Below are 23069 nucleotides of genomic sequence, written 5' to 3'. Positions count from 1 at the left end.
GAATCTCATATATAATAGAAAAGACGACTTCCCTAAATCTGCTCGGATATACTACTGTGTATCACCAAGGTGTATTTTCATGTTCCTGCTGAGTAGAATCAGATTAAGTGTAATAGGAATTTTTTGAATCCCGATTATGGACCCAGATGAGAGGCAGGTGATTTTGTGAAAAACAGGGAAGTATAAGGCATAAATACTGCCTTTAAGGAAGTTATTATGCATTTGGGGAGGCAAGATATAGAGACGCACAAAGTAATTAAAGAAAAATGTAAGGTATTTTGCATTAAGTGTAAAATATAAGTAATCGTTGGGTACTTTCTCTAAACAGATTTAAAAGTGACCATCACAAAGGTGCCTTTTACATAGTAAATACTTAATATTTATTCTACAATGAATAAACAAAATTCGAGAGAGAAAAATTTCTACTCTGCAGATGTGTAGTGCAGTTTTATGAGTTTCCTTGCTCACCAATGAGCTTGAGGCTACAGCCATCCCATGTAAGCATTCTCTAGGTCAAATCCTGTTCAAAGTATAGGAAACCTTTTATGTTGCTTTCACGAAAGACAGTAAGCATTTTCAGCCATCTAAAATGACTTTTTGATGTGAATTTTTTAAAAACTGTTTAGACTGCTTAGAGAAATTAAGGTCTTTCTACATTATTACCCACATTGAGAATATAAGTGGTAGATCTGTGGCAGAAAAAATATTATAAGATACTAAGTTTCTTGTTTATTTGAAGAAAGAGGCAGAAGTAAGTTAGATAGAATTATAAATATTAGATGAAATTATATATCTATCTTTATGTATGTATACACACAGTGGAATGTTACTACTCAGCCATAAAAATAATGAAATTCTGCCATTTGCAGCAACATGGATGGGCCTAGAGAATATTATGCTTAGTGAAATAAATCAGATAGAGAAAGACAAATACTGTATTATATCACTTATATGTGGGATCTAAAAAATAAAACAAACAAATGTATATGCAAAACAGAAACAGACTAACAGATATAGAAAACAAACTAGTGGTTACCAAAGGGGAGAGGGAAGGCTGCAGGGACAAATTAGGGGTAAGAGATTAAGAGATATAAACTACTATGTATAAAATAGATAAGCAACAAGGATATACTGTATAGCACAGGGAACTATAGCCATTATCTTGTAATAACTTTTAATGGAGTATAATCTGTAAAGATACTGAATCACTATGCTGTACCCCTGACATTAATATATGTTAAAGCAACTGTACTTCACTTAAGAAACATTTTTGAAATAATAATTAAATTTTTAATTTAAAAATAAATAATAGAACCTTTTAAATATGGGGGAGAATTCAATATCATAATGCATGTAAAGTCCTTAGTACAGTGCCCAGTACAGAGTGAGCACTCAGTCAGTGTCGGTCTTAGCAGCATCTTCATCATCATTACTCATAACAACGAAAATAAAGCATTGAACGCAGGAATCATTATGAAATTTTCTTATGAGAAGGGTGTAACTTATGGACCAGAAGATTTTTATACTTTTATCCTCGATTTTAGCCTTCACGTCAGCCTAAGAGGTGTCTCTAAAGGCAGTAACTAATTTACAGAGAGGATATGTCTGCTTCCATAAATCATAAAGAAGATACTCTGCCCTCCCTAACCTACATAGAAGCACTAAGGTATTTTGGGGGGAAAGTTCATAGAAGTTCATGAGGAAGCTTACCAAAAGAGCCAGAGCTTTTAGTAGATGAGAAACAAGTGTTATGAATATGCTTTACAACATTGGAAACCTGCTAGGACATTTTTTCATGCAGTCAAGAAAAATTTACTTTGTGTGGAAATAGAGAATACTTTTTAGCGAAGCGTAAATTTTAAGATTGTAAATAATCTGTGTTACACTTTTGTGTGATTTTCATGTACAGGATTGTATCATACTGTATGTATCATTTTCCAGCTTACTTTCCTCTCAAACCAGTGTCTTGGAGATCTATCATGTTGATACTTAAATATCTAATTCATTCAGTTTATTTGTTGCAGTGCATTTCAGTATATGAATATACCACAGTTTATTCTCATTGATATTTGAGTAGTTAATTATTATTATAATTCTGTGTAGTAACTATATCTTATTTTCTTATATGTATGGATGAGAATTTATCTAGGTGTATATCCCAAAGTGGAATTGCTGGCTTATAGATTTAACTGTATTATTTACTAGAAGTTGTCAAATTGCTTTTTAAATTGACTATACCAATTTTTTACTTTTATTTCCAATATATAAGAGTTTCCTTTTCCCCACATCTTTGTTACCACATCATATGATCATTTAAAAACTGTTTTTGTCAACCTGATGGGTAGAAAATGGTAAGTTATCTTAGTAAACAATGTGTAGGTATAACAGGATTGAGGAGCTGGGGTACATTTGCTCATTTGTCGTATGAATTGAATATTATACCTTGTTGACATTACTTCAGTAATCGTAATTATAATCATCATAATAAGAGTAATCAGGGATTTATTGATTGCTTAGTATGTCCCAAAGCTTTGTGTTGCACGTTACATGTATTCATGAATGTAATCCTCACCGTAGCTCTCTGATGTCGAGACTCTTGTTGGATCCGTTTCCCAGCTGAGGAAAGTAAAAGAGAGACTAAAGAAGTTGCAGAGGGTCACACAGTTGTTAAGGAGCCTAAGGGCAGGACTTGAGTCCAGGAGCTCTTGGTTCTAAGTTCAAGCAGCCTGGCCTCAGAGCTCTGTATTACCTTTGCTTTTCTGAATTTCACTCTTTTTTAAACCTGTGTTCCCCAGAAAGGCTGCCGTTTTTCTGTAAAACCAGCTCTGCACATGTTCTGTAAAGTTTTTCTTTTATAGGTCTCTTTTTTTTTCTTTCCACGGAACGTTTACCATGTTCTGCTCCGTGAATCCTGAGTCTGGTTCCTCAGTGCTGGGGTCCTTTTGGCAGCTCTGGCTTTGGATATCTGCTCTGATGTTTTGAGGAGTTACAGCCTTTCCTTTGAGGAGTGGATCTGAAACCACTTTACTGTCTGTGCCACATCCTGAGGAAGCACAAGGTGCTGGTACCCAAAGGCAGTTTAACCTCTCTGTGCCTCTTCCCTTTGTAAACTGGGGCTGACAAGAGTATCCACCTCATAGGAGTGATTTGAGAATTAAATCAAAGTGTATGGAACTCACTTAGAGAACAACGCTGAGCACATGATAAGCCCTTAATAAGTGTTTGCTGTGCTGCTCTTTTTAGTATTCGGGGAATCGTAAGAGCCAATCTCTAGTTTACACCAACCACAAAGAGCCCTAGGAGACATTTTCTTTCATTCTTTCTTTTATTTTTTTTTTTACATTTTTACAAGAAGAGATGGGCTTCCCTGGTGACGCAGTGGTTGAGAGTCTTCCTGCCGATGCAGGGGACACGGGTTCGTGCCCCGGTCCGGGAAGATCCCACATGCCGCGGAGCGGCTGGGCCCGTGAGCCATGGCCGCTGAGCCTGCGCGTATGGAGCCTGTGCTCCTTAACGGGAGAGGCCACAGCAGTGAGAGTCCCGCGTACCGCAAAAAAAAAAAAAAAAAAAAAAAAAAAAAAAAAAAAGAGCGAGGAAGCCCCATCTATGTATTTTGGATTCTTAAATATTAAACACAATGGCTAACTCTGCTGACTTTAATACTTTGCCATTTTACCTTAGGAAATGGAAGAAGTTGGTTCTTGTCTTTCCCAGAATTCCTAGAATGAAAGAAAATGATGAATAGGATTTTAACTAGTTTAAGCTATTCTCACAGATTTGTTAAGATCAAGAATCATGGTGAGATCCTTTTAGACTAAACAGTAGATCTCTAGGATCTTAGATTTCTAATAAAGAAAAAAGTGCTGACCAAAGAAAATGTGGGTTTCATCATCTACCTTCATGTGACTAGTTGCCTGCCCTCTCACTCCACCTGTAGTACTCTTTTATCCCAGTCTTTTCTTACTGTGACCTCCCTCATTGCACAGGAGTCCTACCTCCATCCTTTCGTTTCCTCTGGGAGCACCTCAAATGTCAAGTTTGAGGGCATGCTGGACCGTGCTTTCTTCATTTATCTGATGTCCAGTGTCAGCTGACTCCCTTTCTGCAGCTGGGAGTAGACTGTACAGTCTCATTACCTATCTCAGAGCTTTCTACTCAGTATCTCTGTTTGCTTCCAGTCACCTGAGCTGCTCCTTCATCTTGGCCAGACACCTCGCTGCAAATCACCTTATTCTTATATCCCGCCTTTTCAAAAGACACGTATTTTCAAATCATCCATAACTCTGACAGCTATTTGCAATTATCAGATAAGAGTTCATGTGGTTATTATGTGGGTAGAGGAAGTACATTCAGGACACAGGCAGTAGCAAGCGCCATGGCCCGAAGGCGGGAGAGCATGTCTGATGAACCTAAGGAACGGCAAGATGATATTGTAGCTGGGTTGGAGAGAGGAAAGTGGAGAGCTGTGAGGGATGCATTTAGAAGGTGGTGATGGGATCAGGTCACGGAGGATCTTGTTAGCGCTGCTAACAAGAACTGCTCTTCTTGCGCTGACTGTTAGTTTCTAGATCTGTGTTGGCAAGACAGACTTCTACAGAGGTAGGCTTCTGAAACAGTGCATGCAGAAATGTTCTCTCTCTTGATTGGGTTGCTAAGCTTAGAAGGTACCATCTGTTTGAGGGTAGCTGAATTTTTTGATGTCTGCAGTATTAGAGTTTCTGGAAAATGGTCCTTTTACATTCATCGGTGCCCCAGCCTGGAGTATGAGTCCAATATTAACCTGTAACAAATCAGCTTCAGAAATACATTAGTATTTATCAGCCCCTATAAAACAGATAATTGGAAGAGTATTTAAAATGATCTTGTTTTACTACTAGTAAAACCTTAATAAATTGAGCAAATAATATTTGCAGAAATTAACATACATAACATTTTATTCCTTTGAATTTAAAAAAAAGTGTTTCCTATTATAATTTCTGAATCATTTTTTAGTGTGTTAGGTCAGTGGCATTAAGTGTGTTTACATTGCTCTGTAACCATCACCACCATCCATCTCCGGAACTTTCTTCATCTTGCAAAATTGAAACTCTGTACCCATTAAATAGTAACTCCATCCCCCACCCCATGCATCTTCTAGCAGCTGCCATTCTATTTTATGTCTCTATGGATTTAACTACTCTAGGTACATCATATAAGTGGAATCATACAGGATTTGTCCTTTATTTCACTTGGCTAGCTTATTTCATTTAGCATAACGTTCTCAAAGTTGATCTATGTCCTAGCATGTGTCAGAATTTCCTTCCTTTTTAAGGCTGAATAATGTTACTTTGTATTTATATACTGTTTTGTTTATTCATTCATCTGTCCATGGACACTTGGGTTGCTTCCACCTTTCGGCTGTTGTGAATAATATTTCTATGAACATGGCTGTACATGTATGTTTTCAGAACCTTGCTTTGAATTCTTGTGGGTATATACCCAGCAATGGAATTGCCGGATCATATGGTAATTTTATTTTTAATTTTTTGAGGAACTTCCATACTTTTTTCCATAGCAGCTGCAACATTTCACATCACTACCAACAGTGTACAAGGGTTCTAATTTCTCCATAATTTCTAAAATTTTTCCCTGCCAACGCTTATTTTTTGGGTTTCTTTTTTTTTTTTTTTTTGATAGTAGCCATCCTACTGAGTGTGAGGTGGTATTTCATAGTACTTTTGATTTACCTAATGTTAGTGATGTTGAGCATCTTTTTATGTGCTTATGGGACATTGGTATATCATCCCTAGAGAAATATCTAGTCAAGTCCTTTGCCCAATTTTTGATCTGTTTGTTTTCTTCTGTTGTTGAGTTTTAGGGGTTCTCTAGATATTCTGGATGTTCATCCCTTATTAGATGTGTGATTTGCAAATACTTTTCCCATTTTGTGGGTTGCCATTTTACTTTTTTGATGAACAAAAACTTTTACTTTTATTGAAGTCCGGTTTGTCTGTTTTTGGATTTGTTGCCTTGTACCTTTGGTGTCATAGCCAAGAAATCATTGCCAAACCCAATATTATGAGGGTTTGGCCCTATACTTTCTTATAAGAGTTTAAAATTTCATTTATTTTTTATAGGGTTGAACTTTGGCGAGAACCAAGCAAATCCTTGGGCATCAGCATTGTTGGTGGACGAGGGATGGGGAGTCGTCTAAGCAACGGTGAAGTGATGAGGGGCATTTTCATCAAACATGTTCTTGAAGATAGTCCAGCTGGCAAAAATGGAACCTTGAAACCTGGAGATAGAATAGTAGAGGTACCCTCCAGTGAGCTTTCTGTGCTAAAACTATTCACCTGGGCCGTCCTCTTTACCAAGGGAGTCATTATCTTTACACTGACCCAATATTAGAGTAAAATGTGTTTGCTGTTAAAGCATTTCTTTCTTATTTGTTTGTTTTCGTCCATAATTTTTCTCTTCAGTATATGATGACAGATTATATATCTCGATGTAGAGATGGGTGTTTGGGGGTATAATCAACTTTTTAAAAAAACATTGGCACTAAGATAAAATAATTAAGTTCAGTTTAAAGAACAAAGCAAATTTCTTGGGGAAATCATTGAATCGTTTAAAAGTATACGTACACACACAGAATGTGTACATCATAATTAATCCCTTAAATGAGATTTTATTTCTGGAAATACTTAAATGTTGTTGGATGAGATTTTTTAAAGTGAGTCTTTTTAGTAAAATTTTTATGCTAAGATCCTATTGCCTTTTATATAAATGTCTCCCCCACCACCCCTGCCAATCCAAGCGTGGCTTTTCCTCCATCTCAGTGCTGTGCCCATTCCCCATCCATCACTAAGGGCTGTGTGTGTGTGTGTGTGTGTATGTGTGTGTGCACGTGTGAGTTGGTACGTACACACGTGTGTACGCATGTGTGAGTACTTTGTTATGTGTGAGAGAGAAGCGTTTGGTCAAACTGTACCTAATCCCTTAATTCAAAGCTAGGTTTAATATTTTAAATTAACTCTTCTCGCACGAGTCACTCATCATTTACTCAACAAATATTCCTGGAGAAGCTGTTGCATTCCAGGTGCTGTAACAGACTTTGGGCATCCCACAGTAAATAAAACACTGTGCCTGCCTGTCAAGTGGGACAGACTTGACAAGTGATCAAGTCACTTCAGAACAGTGTGATGAATTATTTGATCAGCATAAGCATAGTTTTAGTTTAGGTTAGAGAAAGGGGTAGCTGAACCCAGGTTTGCTGAGTTTCCAGGATTTAGAAGACTAAAAGAGACAACTTCCAAATAGAAACCGATCACTTTGTTATTATAACAACCATTATTTTTACTTTGTGCAAGTGATTGTATCTCATTTTCTAAATCCATATAACTTAGGCACTAAAATGCCTTAATTGTGTAGAAGAAAGTTATCCATATCAGTCACAACTTTGAAATGAACATTTTGGGCATTGATCGATTTATTCCTTTATTGATTGTCTCTGAGAGTTGAAGAAGGAAGAAGATTGAGACTTGAGAGAAAGCAAGGGCCATGTCTGGTGTTTTGTTTTTTTTTCTTCTGACCATTTATAAGGAAGAATGATGGGCTTTTTTTTCCTCTCTTCCTGCATCTTTACTTTTCATTAGATGATACCTTAGCCCCCTGTTAAAGGACTCTTTTTTAGTTATAGTACTACATAAAATTTCTAATTTAAGATTATCACAAGGCAGTTTATTTTATAGATACTTCACTATTGAATACCTTTGACCTAAGTAGAAAAAAGTAAGAAATGTTTATAAATTATTTCAAGAAAAGATTAATCATAGTTTTCACCAAAATGTTTGTTTCAGTGTATTAAGAGAGTTAAAACATCCCTTTCAAATTGAAAAGAAAGGATTTTTGCGTGTGGTAAAATACTGCTAAGCAACAGTTTGTTGAATATTGTTACGTGCAAGGGCTTTTTGCTGTAAATAAGGAGCCTTAGGCCTCTGTAATCCTGGGGATTCTAGAACATGTCTCTGCTAAGAGTTTCTGAAAATGTATGTAAATTAGAGACCTGAGAAGTATTCCATTCTAAGTATAGAGTTCTTTGGACTTGGGCAAAGATATTTAATGTCCTGTTAAATTTTCCCACTAATGGAATATATAGTAAACATATATACTTTTATTTTACAGAAAGTTAGAAGCCATTTTTTTTTTTTTTTTTTTTTTTTTTTTTTGCGGTACGTGGGGCTCTCACTGCTGTGGCCTCTCCCGTTGCGGAGCACAGGCTCCGGACGCGCAGGCTCAGCAGCCATGGCTCACGGGCCCAGCCGCTCCGCGGCATGTGGGATCTTCCCGGACCGGGGCATGAACCCGTGTCCCCTGCATCGGCAGGCGGACTCTCAACCACTGCGCCACCAGGGAAGCCCTAGAAGCCATTTTTAATATGAACTGAAAGAGATGTTGTTATTTCATCTAAGTATCAACATGAGGGAAGTTTTTAATTAAATATAGTATATAATTCTTTTAAAAGTGATAATGTTCTATGCAGAGATCTAATAATTTTCTTTTTCAGAATTATGTCTACTCTGATTTTTCTATTTTGTTGTATATACCATTCTCTGGTAATTGGAAATGATAAAATTATACCAGTGTCCTATAGTTTTCTGGCAGGATTAGCATTTGGCCTTTCAAACTATTTTCCTTCCTGTTCATATAGTGCATAAGCTGAGCTGATCATCACCAAGGCAAACCATGGTCAATAAAAAGTTACAAAATAACTTTCACTTTCAAGCTATTTATATAAGAATTACTAACAGATAAGCACGATTTCTTGGCTTCCAGCTCCTACCACGTCTACTGCAAAGATTCTTTTGCCAAACTAACCTTACCATAACCTGATTTTTCTGAACATCAGAATTTTGTTTTTAACTTCAAGCTTCCTGTACAGAGAGAAATACACAAATCCTCACACACCCACTTCCCAAACGGCTCTGTAATGAATTGGAAGAAAATGTGTAAAGTGACTTTCACGATGAAAGCAGTGCTGCTAGGCAGTTCCCATATATTATTTCTTTAATGATGCTGATTTATTAATTTAAGGGAACAACTGGGCAATGTAAGGGAAGCAGAAGCAGAGCCTTCATTCTAATTGATTATTATTTCAGTTGATTATTGGAGACAGAAATCTGTGTCCAAAACAAGGGAACACAAGTCTGCTGGACAAATGAAAAGTCCTGGAGCCTCATAAGTACTCTCAATTATTTTTGAATCTGAAACAGATTTTTTAGGAGACTCACCCAGGATCCTCAAAACTCCAGATCGACAAATTGTTCTGTTGTTCTGTAGCTTCTTGAAATGTTAAGCTGAGGCCTTCCATTGCAGGTGGATGGCATGGACCTCAGAGATGCAAGCCATGAACAAGCTGTGGAAGCCATTCGGAAAGCAGGCAACCCTGTAGTCTTTATGGTACAGAGCATTATAAACAGACCAAGGGTAAGCAAACACAAAGGGCAAGGTAGGCATATCCAAACAGTATTCAACTTGGAATCTAATGTATCCAGGGCCAAGTTGTTTCTAGGACCCGAGATCGAGTCTTGAAATCTCAGGAGACTTTTTAGAAGTTTATTTTGCTTTTTTTTTTTTCCCATTGAGTTGTCCTGGAAATCCCTTCTACCATGTTTAACAGACACTTGAAGCCTGTTAAAAACACACAAGTAGGATTCATTGGTGGCTCATAGGCATCTAGATGGATAATTATTAGTGTTCACTCTAGTCATAAAATATTTAAGTTGTTAAGAGGGTTGTGGTGGAGTCATTCAGGTTGATAGTCTGTGACGTCTAGTCAAGTCCCTTAGAAGCCAGAGAGATTTCATTTTCTTTATAAATTTATTCTCTGGACAGAATTTCCAGTTTATGCAATCTCATGATTTCCTGTGCATGATCTTTAATGTATTTGTCTATCCCAGTGAACATTAACTTTCCACATGATGGATTTTGTTCAAGCTGTATGTTTATATCTAGTGATTTCATACCTGCTGTTTCCCAGCCATCATCACTGACTGTATAGCTCTCATTACTGTATAGCCCCTGGTGGACAGAGACCTACTAATGCATTTTACTGTCAGTCGTCACAGGTGAAGTGGCTTTAAAAAATGTTTTAGAAATTCTAAGCACATTCAGTGAATGTTGTTTATGAAGATACTAAGTGAAGCTTTGTGTATTCGATGTGTTGAAAATTACGAAGATGAAAATTATGCCAAGAGTTTAAAACTGTTTTTTTCTATTTCTTCTTTATGCCTCGGTGAAAAAAATAATATTTTCCTGTGCAGCAGTTCTTGAATGTTTTGGGGCCACATACCCCTTAGAAAGTTCTTCACATTTATTGCAAAGTTTGCATAGCATTTCAGGAGTTTCCTAGATGTCCTGAGGCTCATAGAGAATTTCCACTTCTGGATTTAAGAACCCCAGTCATACTGAATCTCTTTGAAATACCTCCTTATTAGTTTTTAGGGTTTGTTGTATTTAGAAAGATAATGTTAACACATGTGAGGGAAGTGAAAAGAATCATAGAAAAAAGAATCATAGAAAACTTAAAATACGTAATTTTATGTATAATACATTTAATTTTAATTCTTAAAATTAAAAATTTAAGATAGCAATGCTCAAGTGAACAGGTTTTTAGATGAGATCAGTAAAAGGAACTTGTCAATATTCTGTGCCCTGAGAAACAAAGTGACCAGATTTATCCTATTGGTTTTTCCCTTTGTTGTCAAGACAGGTGTAGCTCTGGTCTGAGTTCACTGTAAGAAATGAAATAGTAGTTCTTAATGTAAGCAGTTATCTTCACATCTGCAGTTTTTAATCATTCGGTTGTTGATTGTTAGGTGATAATTATCCATGCAGATGAGAAAATCTGCCAAATGGTGGGGCTGTATCATCTTGCATTCTTTTCAGATGCTATTCAGTTTGTTTAAATAACTACAGATCTTTCTACCTTTGTTTCCATTTGTTGTGTTAAACAGACACAGTATGATAATGTTGGTAAATGGCTGTTTAAGTTAAGTTAAAGCTATTTTTTGTGTGTGGGTGGGTTTCATTCCTTTTTTTGTTTTATTTTTAATTTCCAACTTTTATATCATTTAGAACAATACTATAAACTGCTGAATAGGATTCTCAGATTACTTTTGAAAAAACTACAAACATTTCTTTCAATGCTAGTCACATTTTCTAATGCACTAGGAAGATATTTTTCTCATGCACCTGGAAAATATTCCTATTTTATTATCTGAGGTATAATGAAGCCTGATTTATAGCAATTATTCCAGAATAAATCTTGCTTAGAATGACATGTGTAGTCAAATGATACGTGACAGGGTTTAGGACATGGTACCCTGAAATACGACACCTTGGCATATTGAATATTTAAACTGAAGTTATTTGAGAAAAGGCAGGTGCTGGAAAGACTCTGACCTCCCCCTTCTCTGCTGAAGCAGGTCCTAAGGCTCTCCTGAGAGGTCTTAAGGAAAGGAGCATCCTTATCTCCAGACGAGGAGGAATCCTGGGAGGAATCAGAATGAACAGGCCTTGCTAAGTTTCCCCCAGTTAACTACACTTAGCTCGTGCTGTTTTGTCCTATCATATTTTCTGTAACTTTCTACTCTTCGTAAGACCTCCTATAAAAACACTCAGACTTAACCATTTCTTCTGGTCTTCATTTCCTTATGAAGGCCCCATGTCATGCAAAACTTACGTTAAATCAAGACACATGGTTTTCTCTCGTTAATTTGTTTTTCGTTACAGAGGTCCAGGCAAGAATCTACGACAGGTAGAGGAAAGATATTTTTCCTCCTCTACATACATATTTTGCTTTGGGAAATTAGAATTAATTTTGCATTTAAGATGAGATCTACTTTGTTTTTAATGATTTACTTCCCTATGAAAATAATGATGTCTCCAGGAGTCTAAAGGGAAAAATTACACATACATAAGAGTCTCTTGATGGGAAACGTTTTATTTTTGGATATAATAAAGCTTCAAGAAAAACTTGTACATAGACTGTGAAAAGCCAGTCAGTCTCTTTGGCTCTTAAACTGTTCGAGAATTAGAACTTCCCAGAACTAGCCCTGATAATTCCACCAGTATGACACTTCAAACTCAGTCTGACCGCATTGTCGCATTAAAGGGTGGGTCCCACTAATACGGGCCAGAGGATGATTTTGCCTTCCCTGTGCTTCTTCTTAGTTAATAACGTTTCTGTTTTCATCAGCCCTTGGAACTATAAACACAGGTTTCATCACTGAGTTTTTAATAAGAGATATAGTCTGTTTCTATAAATCCTTCCCTCATAATAGAGTGATCTACTATTTCATTTGCTGTGCTCATCCTGTACTTTTATACTCTCCTATCAGGGCCAAATTCTAATCCTTAAGGGCTGCAAGTTGAAATAACAAAAAGCAAAGCCAAACAAAAAAACCAGAGCTCTTTTTAAATATTCCATTTCTTCCCATTATTATTTTGATTTATATTGTTCTACAGAATTATAAAGGAAATGTAGAACCTGACAATTCCATGTGTGAGGATTAGAAATAATCTACTTTCCATAGCATTGAGTTACTTTGCCTAGGATTGTGTTTTTAATCTCTGCCTAGTCATTTCTTCCACCTTAATAAATGGTCATGTTTTTTGGCATTTGTGATCTTTTTTGTAAAGCAGGAGTTTGACATTTTAAATTGAAAAGCAGAGAGAAAGTTGAGATGAGCAGAAATGTCAGTGTGCCCATTACTTTTACCCATCTTCCTTCTGTAGGAAAAACATTGCAAGAAGAGCAGATTGAAAGGGTGATGCGGCATAAGCTTTAGTGCAGGCGTATTGAGTGAGGATAGTCTTTGTAGAGTATTCTCTCATACAGGGTGGTGTCACATGACAACCTCTCCCTACTCTTGATGCTTGCCAGTAGGGCTTTTTTATAGAGAGAAGTAACACAAACATTTAGTTAGAGCCAAAATGAATTTTAAACGTCTGCAATTTCCCCTGAAAGATATAGTCAATAAAAGAAAAAGATAGCAGTGTGAAAAAAGAGAAGAATTTATTGTGCTAAGGAAATTACTTTTCTTTTTTTTTCCTTTTTTTTTACTCTGAAAATGCTACATTCTCTCTGGCAGTCATCCTGCCTGTAATACGTATATTCAGCTGCAGTAGTCCAAGCTCAGAGCATATCACAGGCGAGCCACAAAACCTGTGTGAACACTGTAAGGCAGGACTTCAAAAATTACCCAAAGCCTCATAAATTCCCCAGTAATATGGGAACGTTTATAGGAAATTTATATATATATATGTTCCTAGCTCCACAAAAAGTGGGCAGAAATAGAGAACACCACTGTACAGCAGGTCATTTCTTTAAAAATTGTTGATTTCATTTTTTAAATTAAAGAATACTGTTGATTGAAGCAAACTTAATATCTAGTCAAGGTATGAAAAGTTTCCTTACTGGGAAACAAGATAACAGAATACTGAAGTTTACCAATGGACTAGCGGACAGATGTTTAATTTGCACTCTGCAACAGATAGACTCTTTTTTCTTTGTTTTACCAAAAAAGCATAATTTGCTTTTAAGTGTAAATGAAAACCTTTTATGGTTTCAATTTTGAAGCATGTTTACTGATATGCATGGAACATGTGTTAATATAAGTGGGTGAAATATATGTGCTTCTCTGTCGGTGATAGTGAAGACACTCAGTGAAAACAAAAGAAATTTGGGATCAGTTTGACAGACTTGATTCCTGTGTGTTTTGTGACCAGATTTAGATTTGAGTGTGGATTCAGGTTGCTAGAGGTAAACCCTGAGTTCTACGCTGTTTGATAAGATGTTATTAATTAATTATGAGATCTGACAGGATCTAGTGTTGCACAGTTATTTAAATCAGCAATTGCTTTGTCCTTATAAATGAGTTGTTTTAAGTACATTTCTTTTGCGCTCAGCGCCTCTTATGTTTCCTTTTAGAAATCCCCTTTGCCTTCCTTGCCGCACAACCTTTACCCTAAGTACAAGTTCAGCAGCACTAACCCATTTGCTGATTCTCTACAGTTCAACGCTGACAAGGTTGGATAATGACCGTTGTCTTGCCATTGCCTTTTGCCAATGTTTTGTTCTTTGTTGCTACTGTGCCTTTGTCCCAGTTCAGTGTTTACTAAATTTGGGCAAGGATTAAAAAAACAAAAAACAAAAAACTGTGTGTTTGGAGTGGGCATGCAAATCCTTTCTTAAGCACATTTTCTTGCCAGAACCTATTCATTTTTATAGCTGAAATTACATGGCCCTTCTGAAGAGTAAGGGAGAATCGTGAGTCCAATGCCTTTCCTATATTTTGGTGTGAGTTGAATTTTCAGATACATAAATTTTTGTTAGTTGCTAAATGTATGAGCTACTTTCACACATAATTTCTTTAAAAACCTTGTATTGGTTTAAATCCTTCTCAGACTTATACAAGGTAGTCCTAAAAGCTCTTCTGTTAGTTAATCACTCCATACATAATTGTGTATATGCAGGATTTTGTTGAATATTCATAAAGTATGTCCGTGTAAATGCCTTACGAGGAAACATGGAACTGTTTCAACATTTGTAAATCTATACTTGGATATTCTCATATTCTGATGAAATTATAAATCCAAAATTGAAACAAAAACTTACAAGAACTTGTATACTATAATTTGATCGTGAAAGGAAGAAAGCTGTTAATTTTTTTCAGGAAGCATTTTATGAATATTCATTGGATTTTTCATGTTATTGTAATATGGATAACCAAAGATGCTATATCTGAAGGAATATGTTTTCTGTTACTGTAGGCATTACAGAATTCAAGTAGAGTTCTCTTCCGTTGTTCCCCAACTAACCCTTTTGCTCCCACACCATTTAAGGTTTGTCTTAATGTGAAATTTTCACAAGTAAGTGGGTGTGTTACAGTGTGCTGTGTGTGTACGTTATACTTGTGTGCATACATGGCATGGAATGATTTCAAGTACACTTTGCATTTTTGCCAATGAAGGCTAAATGGTCTTTGTTAAAGAGTTGTATTTTCACTGGTAAATTTTAAGAAGTGTCAACAGCAAGCTAAATTACATGATCTCAGTAAGAATGAGAGTATCAGGGATAATAAAATAGAACACCTAGTTGCCCCTTTAGTAAATGTAGGCTTGTATTAGCTTTATGATTAATCAGTTATGTTAGGGCACCATTTGAGTTCATTCACAGTGCGAAAAATGTTCTGCCTAAGTAAGATTCTGAATAGTTTTTAGACAAGCAGGTTTTGTTTGTTTGTTTGTTTTTAAGGAAAATAACAGCTCAGAAAAGTTATGCAGAGAGTAAGATCTATAAAATATGCATCCATAAATTCATTAAAATTATGGCAAGTTTATATTAGATTTTGTTCCACTTTTTAAAAATGAAATGGGCTTAATTCATGTTTTCTCACATTTTCCATTGTTAAAGAGGTAAATTTTTTAAAAACTTTTAACCAGAAAAATTCTAAATTACATGTTCCTTCCTACCCTAGTATATTTAATGAACCTCCATTGGATCAAATGAAGTTTTTATTTGTCTGTTTATATTTATTTGTACATTGCTAATTTGAGAGTTTTATGGCACAACACTTGGGAGGATAACAAGGATTCTGTTTCTATTAGTAGTTTTTGTCTGTTTGGCCAATGGTATGTAAACCAAACATTTTAATGTAGCAGATTCTGTGACTTGAAAAATCTGTTGCCCTTAAGTGTCTAAAAATCAGCTCACCTGTGCTTTGCCGGAAAAATAGTAATTCATGTTTGCCAGGATCATTTTTGGGGTAGCTTAGCATCCAAAGTGTTTTCTGAATCATCAAAGAAAGATCACATTCAGTGCCCTATAGTTTCATTTTTAGGTATATTTTGATTCTTGACATTAATTATTCTTAAGTATTTGTACATGCCTGTCATTTAGTGTGTTCTCTAAGAAATATTTCTTAGTCACAATCTTTTTCCAGATATACACATATAAAACAAAATAAGGTATATCAGAGGGATTTTTATATAGGAAAAAAAAAGGTAAAACAAAGAAGGAAGGAAAAATGTATGTTCAAGGCATCAGGGACAGCCTGACCGCAATGTTGGAACTTTAGCTGGGTATCTCTGACCCTTGAGTTAGGTACTCTCTGTCTTAACTGTAGAAATTGGAGGAGACAACATGATATAATGGAAAGTGCATTGGATTAGGTTAAGAATTAAGCAAAAAGAAGTCTAGTATCACTGGGTGATTCTGAGCAAAATCTTTCACATCTCACAGCCTTGGGTTATTAATCTGCAAAATGAATAAATGAATAAAATGACTTAAGGACCTTTCTAACTCTAATATTCTGCTTGATAATCTATAATATAAAAATTTGATCAACTGTGTTTCAATTAAAGAAAAAAAGAACCTGATGATACCAAGTCCTTTTTTTTTTTTTTTTGAAATAAGACTTGTAGCCCTAAGTGACAGCAAATATACCAGCCAAACTTGGGGTTTGTATGAAGTATTCAACCCTGTTTTCCCATTTTCCTTTAGGGCTACGTTGGTAAGGGGCCGGTGGTTTTGTCCCTTAAAACCAGACCCCTGAGATCTGAATTTGTGTGCTCTTTACTAACAGTCTCCCTGGTAGATGAACCCTGCATGTGCAATGCTCATTTTCATGAATTTGTTACAAGTCAGTTTGAGAGAGGATTCAGGAAGAAATAAAAAATTCCTTAAATATCTTCTCACTAACAAGCTTTGAACTGCTTTGCTTGATTATATGATTAACTTCATTAATTTTTTTCTAGTTTCTTGGAAGCCTTTCCTAGACCCCCAAAATCTTGCCCAGATAACTTTCGAATGAGCATATTTTTTCCAAAAAAGCAAGTTTGTACAACTTTTCATCTTATTTAAGCCTTTAATTCTTCACCTTAAAATACCATATAACCATTTAATGGATTGTGCTCTGAACATACTGTTTTGTTTAGTGTATTTAAAGTTTACCTGAATCCTTTCTACCATTTTTTATATATGTATATTTTCCCATTATTTAATATGTGAGATATTTTAAAGCTACTCTTTTTTTTTTTTTTTTTTGACATTGCAGACTTATTTCTTTCCGTTGAGTCTTCCTTCCTTAGACTGCATACCCACTGCATTCTTCTTGTTCCCACAGGCTCCCAGTCAGTCAGAATCCGAGCCAGAAAAGGCTCCGCTGTGCAGTGTGCCTCCGCCCCCTCCTCCAGCATTTGCAGAAATGAGCGAGGATCATGCACAGTCATCGGCAAGTGAAATCTCAGCAGATGTGGACAAAGAGGATGAGTTTGGTTACAGCTGGAGTAAGTTGTCTTTTTGAAATGCATTGACTTATAAGAGGTATTAAAGTAGCTCTGGGTTTCTCAAGGCTTATGTCCTGGATGAATAAGTACGTTTCACCTTCGGTTATACATGCTGCAGTTTTGTGTGGAAAAAACTGCTGTTCGTCATACTTGAATACACACATTCCTGAGACATGAAATCATGTTCTTTTTTTAAATCTACATCCCTGTTCAAGCCCACTTTGCCATTTGTATGAGAGTTAAAAAGGACAGGGCGCTCTTTCAGAAGCTGAACTGGATGAGCCATCTCTTGGTCTCGAACAAGTCGTCACCCCCCTCTAGGCCTCAGATTCCTCACTGTAAAAATCTATTTGTTGTTGCTGGTGGAACAGCCTTGATTTTAAGTATTTTCTGTACTAAGATGGTAACATAGTATAATTGTTGAGATACAACCTTGGAACATTTGGGAAGTTGTTTAACTGCCTCTAAGTTTCAGCCTGGTGATATCCCCCTTTTTAAAATTCAGTTCCTACATTCCCTGTTGCTAACAGTGAATTAGATAATGTTTGAGGAGCCATAATGATGCACAGGAAGCATTCGAAGGCAGCTGTTATTAGGATCATGGGTATATCTCCGTTTCCTAAGGAAATAAGCCATTTTACAGGTAAATATTAAGCTCAAAGTTCTGTGTCAGTGCTTTAAAAAGTTTCATTTAAAACTGTAATTATTTCTTTCAAGAATACTACAGTATATGCTCTTAGGAAGTACAGAGCACAAAATTTGTGCTGCTAAGATTCAAGAAGGAATCAGGACACGGCAATTTATGAAATTGACGCAGTTAAGAATCAACATAGAATGCATGACATTAGCCAAATAGTAATGTTTTCTAAGAAATGATTTGTAAAGTTTGCACTTTTCTCAGTGTATTTCTAATGAAATTAGAATGTTTTGCTAATCCATCAGGGTGGCCAGAATGTACTCTGAGGAAAACATCAAATGGAATGTTCATATATTGCCATGTCACAGCCACCCCAAAACTTAATGGCTTAAGAAAACAAGTTATTATTAACCTGTCAAGATGCTGTGGTTGACTGGGCTCAGCTGGGCTGGACCTCCAGGATGGCTCCCTCACGTACCTGGTGATTAGCGTTGGCCACTGGCTGGTTGTGCATATGGGCCTGGGGCACCTACCTGTGGCCTTGCCCTCTCAGATTAAAGAATAAACTCTACCTCTTGAACACGTGGGATGTGAGGTATGAAAGGTCTCATTCAGTGACAGCAGGTACATCAGTGTGTGTGGCCTGATGGCTCTGTGCAATAAGAAGACCCATCCCCTTTATTCTGGATCTTTGTACCGAGCACCACCCAACATGATGTGACATGTCATGTAGATTTCCCTGTGGAAGAAAAGCTTCCACTGACCAGTAGAGACAAGTCCTCTGGATGTTCTGTTCTCTGCAAATGATAAAGTAACTTTCTGTTTTAATCACAGTCTTTTGAGAGTTTGTTAATGTGGATCACTTCTTTGGGCCTGACCACCCCAGGTGAACTGATTAATCACATACTCTGCTCTGCACGCTGGATGCAGAGAAATTCCTCAAAGATTGGGTGCTCCAGGAAACCAGTCTTGACGCCCAGGCCGCCAGTCTATTTAGCGTTTTCTTAACTGCTAAGGATTTCATTTTGGTACAAATATGCCCTTATGATGCCATCCTAAATAACCTTCCATAGTAAAGCGTTTGGCTGTGAATTAGCTCTTACTATCTGTGGGTTTTTTGTTCTTGTTGTGTGTAGAAAATATCAGAGAGCGTTATGGAACCCTAACAGGCGAGCTACATATGATTGAACTGGAGAAGGGTCGTAGTGGTTTGGGTCTGAGTCTTGCTGGGAACAAAGACCGGTCCAGGATGAGTGTTTTTATAGTGGGGATTGATCCAAATGGAGCAGCTGGGAAAGATGGTCGGTTGCAGATTGCAGATGAGCTTCTAGAGGTAAGTTCTTGTGGAAAGCACTGAATTTACTCTCGCTGAATTGGTGCAGTGGAACCATCAGTTTCCAGAAAATCCACCCGGGTCTCATATGATGACTGAGGAAACTACCGCTTCTCTAATAAAATAGATACATTGCAGCAAATTTGACTCTAGACCAAATCTCTACTAACTGCAGCCCACGTTCCCATTAACTTCCATTAAAAGGTTGTGACTATATAGCACGAGAAACAATTTTTGCCCCAAGACAGTAATAAAGATCACACTTCAAATACATTTTTTTTGTGTCCTGCATTTTTATTAGGAGCTTTTGAAAAAACCAAATGGCCAATCATGCCCTGGTAATGAGACTGATCCACTGAACCTTCTAGGAGTTGAATCCCTAATGGTAGACGTCATGGGGGTGGGGCGTGGCGGGGTCAGATTTGAGGCTAAATAACAAACACAGTAATTCAGCCCGCCGAGCAAAATAAACTTGTGGACCATACTTTACAGTATTAGAATTGTGTTTGCTTGATTTGTCCGTCCTCGCCTCCTGTAGGCTGGGCTCCATGTGTCTTTACGCTGCTTGAACCATGCCTCGTGTGTTTCCCTGTTGGCTAGGGAGGCTCAGTCAGCAGTGGCTAAATGACAGGATGATTGGCAGTTTCCATTAGGTACTGTGCTGCTTAAGCACATTCTGCTGCCTAAACCCTGAATCCCCTGGCACTGCTTCTCCCAGTGGCCTATTCCCAGGCCTTGAGTTTTGAGATTAATTAGGAGCCATGACAGTCAGGGCCTTCCCAGGATGATCTGTGCGGGTCACAGGTGCTTCCACAGAGCCCCTGCTTGGTACAAAGCACTCTAGAAGCTTGTCGCCTGCCTGAATACTGTCCTATAGTCAGTCCAAGTGGTGTCTCTTTAGTCCATGGAGATCAGACTACATGCATGTTATTTTAATGTTGGCTTTAAACACGAGCTTTTCTTTTCTCACCATCAAAGTCAGGTTCATGTTCTAGGAAGAAAAATATATATAATATTTTAAAGGGAGAAACAAATGTGCTTTTCATAGATAACAAATGTGCTTTTCATTAGATAGGATGATCAAAATGTGTGAAGTTAAAATTCTAGGTTCAGTTAATGATATTTATTTCTCATAGATCAATGGTCAAATTTTATATGGAAGAAGTCATCAGAATGCTTCATCAATCATCAAATGTGCCCCTTCTAAAGTAAAAATAATTTTTATCAGGTGAGCATTTTTTCTGGTTTATTAAATATTTTTCCTTCGCCTTTCAATTCTTAATTCTTTTGAATGAAAATAAAACATATATAAATGTGTGAGTGTTGTAGTTCCAGGTCCCAGAATTTTCTCTAATAATCTGAGTCTTCAAGCTAAAGAATGAAAATCATATGAATGCTCATGATATGATAGGTCAGTGCTTTTTTCCTTTAGAAGTAAAGATGCAGTGAGTCAGATGGCCGTATGTCCTGGGCATACAGTGGAACCTTTGCCTGCTACCTCAGAGAATCTTCAAAATAAGGAGGTATGTAGCTTATGCTTGTTTTTCTGGGAAGATTTGCTTGATACACCACTTATTAATTCAGCTAACAATTATAGAACTCTTGCAGGGATATAAAAGATAAGTAAGACATAGCCGTGGCACCCAAGATGTTTATACCCTAGTATAAGAAACACTCATGTAAATAAGCACACCGCTTACATGAAGGCTACTAGTAGAGTCTGCAAAGGGAATAATGAAGGTAGAAAAGGAGTTGACAGTTTTACCTCTGGAGGGAAAGCGAGAGTAAGACTTCATAGGGGAGGTTACACATGAAATGTATATTGGAAGTAGATGACTTGGGGGCCATAAACATTGCAGGCAGAGCACGTGGATTGAGGACTGGCCTGGAGGCTCTGGCAAGTGAAGAGAATTGATAACTGCAGAGTGTTACTAACGGTGGGAGGCAGGGAATGGGTAGGGTCGGATCATGGGGATCATGGTGCAGACTTTGTCTTTGAGGCCATGTCTTTGCAAATTCAAAGAATGAAAATTATATTTTTAAAAACTTCTCTGGAAATGGTGCAGAGAAAAATCACAGGTTGCAGGGCAGAGAAGTTAAGTTAAAGGGAGTAGGAACATTATTGGAGTAGTTCAGGGGATAGATAATGAGGGCCTGAACAAATGCAGAAAAAAAAAGAGAGAGAGAAGAAGTGGTTATGTCAGATATTTAGGACCCAAATTGGCATTACTTCATCCCTAACTAAATATACTCAGTGAGGAAAAATGACTGGTTGATAATCTGTTTATCCGACAAACATTTGTGAGTATCTGCCTTGTAATAGGTTCTGTGTTTTGGGCTGAGAATAAACTGGTGAATGATACAGACAAGAGGTATGAGGCTTCCAGATATCTGACTTAGTGACTCGATAGATGGCTAACTTTCATTAAAATGAAAAAGAGAAGCAGATATTTGTTAAAAAAAAAAAAAAAAAAAAAAAGTAGAGAACATTCTCTCTGAGGCAACTTAGGAATGAAGCGCCTGTTGGAAAGCCTGGTAGGAGCGTCCATGGAGACGTCTGGTGTAGAGTTTAGAGATGAATCCCCATAGATGCCGACTTGGGAGCCATGGAAGCTGAGGCTCTGGCCTATGGCGAATATTTAGAGAAGAAGAGGGCCCAGGTCAGAAATGTGTAATATCAACAGTAAGGAGGAAGGCTGACAAAGAGAGGTCAGAGATGAAGAAGAACCAGGCGGGCATGTTGCACAGCAGCTGAGGAGAGCCCCGTTGAGAAAGGGTATATTCCACAGCCTTGAATACTGCAGGGAGCTCAAGTGAGAAGGTGAATAGAGTTCTTTGGATTTCCCAATTAGGAGAGTATTAGTGATTTTGAGAAAGCAAATGATGGATAAGAAATTAGGAAAGATGAGGCAATGACTAGAGGGTGACAAAAAATTGAGTTTTTGGTGGGAGTTTTGTTTTGATTTGGACATGCATTGGATACATGCTTAGAATGATGAGTAAAAGGAGACAGGAGAGAGAGAAAAGCTTAAAATTAGAGGAACCATGATAACTATCAGTAGGAAAAGGCATAGAAATGGAAACGCTCTTCCCTAAATTAGTATCTATACATTGGGTTTTTTTGTACATAAGATGCAGAAATCATTGTCTCATGCTGGTGAACTAACTCACTGATCATAATGGTGAACTGAGTCAAGTGGTTTTTCAAGATTATAAGGGAGAAAAATTTATTTTCCTATGAGTACCAAATATTGGTACTCATATTGTACTAAATATGTCCCTTAAGAAAATGGATTTTAGTAATTTTCAGGTAAAACATTTAATAGCTCCTAAATACACTTGATGACCAGCACAGTAAAGCATAGTGAATGGTGCCTCTGCTGGTGTTCTGTGTTTCAGTGCTTGCACGATTTGGAGCTGGGTTCTTGTTAGATAGGACTGTGGAGTAAACCCAGGCAGTCTTGAGGAGCACCTTGTGTCTTTGTGCTCCAAAATAATTGCTGTCTAATCACACCTCATTCGTATTTTAAAGAGAATATAATGTTCATAAATGTCATGAAATAATAAAATAGTAATAAGGAATTACACCATATGAAATAATTTTGTTTAAGTAGTCCCTGTATTTAAACAAACAAAACTACATGACACTCAGTTGCCTATTTTGTCATTTCTTTCCCTCTGTCAGGCTGAACCGAGCGTTACTACTTCCGATGCAGCTGTGGACCTCGGTTCATTTCCAAACGTGCAACATCTGGAGCTTCCCAAGGTAAA

General features: G+C 37.1%; 1 protein-coding gene across 8 annotated transcripts in view; it reads left to right on the top strand.

Moving 5' to 3' along the window:
• The window catches only part of MPDZ (multiple PDZ domain crumbs cell polarity complex component), a 167994-nt gene that overhangs the window by 121197 nt on the left and 23728 nt on the right, over positions 1–23069 (top strand). For 6 of the 8 annotated variants that reach the window (XM_082656131.1, XM_082656130.1, XM_082656134.1 and 3 more), the window contains 8 exons: positions 6117–6294; positions 9352–9462; positions 13970–14068; positions 17166–17328; positions 19102–19298; positions 20435–20526; positions 20731–20821; positions 22984–23064. In XM_082656131.1, coding sequence (XP_082512257.1) covers positions 6117–6294; positions 9352–9462; positions 13970–14068; positions 17166–17328; positions 19102–19298; positions 20435–20526; positions 20731–20821; positions 22984–23064 — 1012 coding nt within the window. The remainder of the gene's footprint in view (positions 1–6116; positions 6295–9351; positions 9463–13969; positions 14069–17165; positions 17329–19101; positions 19299–20434; positions 20527–20730; positions 20822–22983; positions 23065–23069) is intronic. The other 2 variants (XM_082656133.1, XM_082656136.1) reach the window with 2 other exon arrangements.

Source organism: Grampus griseus (assembly GCF_964374135.1).
Source record: "Grampus griseus genome assembly, chromosome: 6".
NCBI lineage: Eukaryota > Metazoa > Chordata > Mammalia > Artiodactyla > Delphinidae > Grampus > Grampus griseus.
This window is presented reverse-complemented; position numbering and strand designations above follow the sequence as displayed.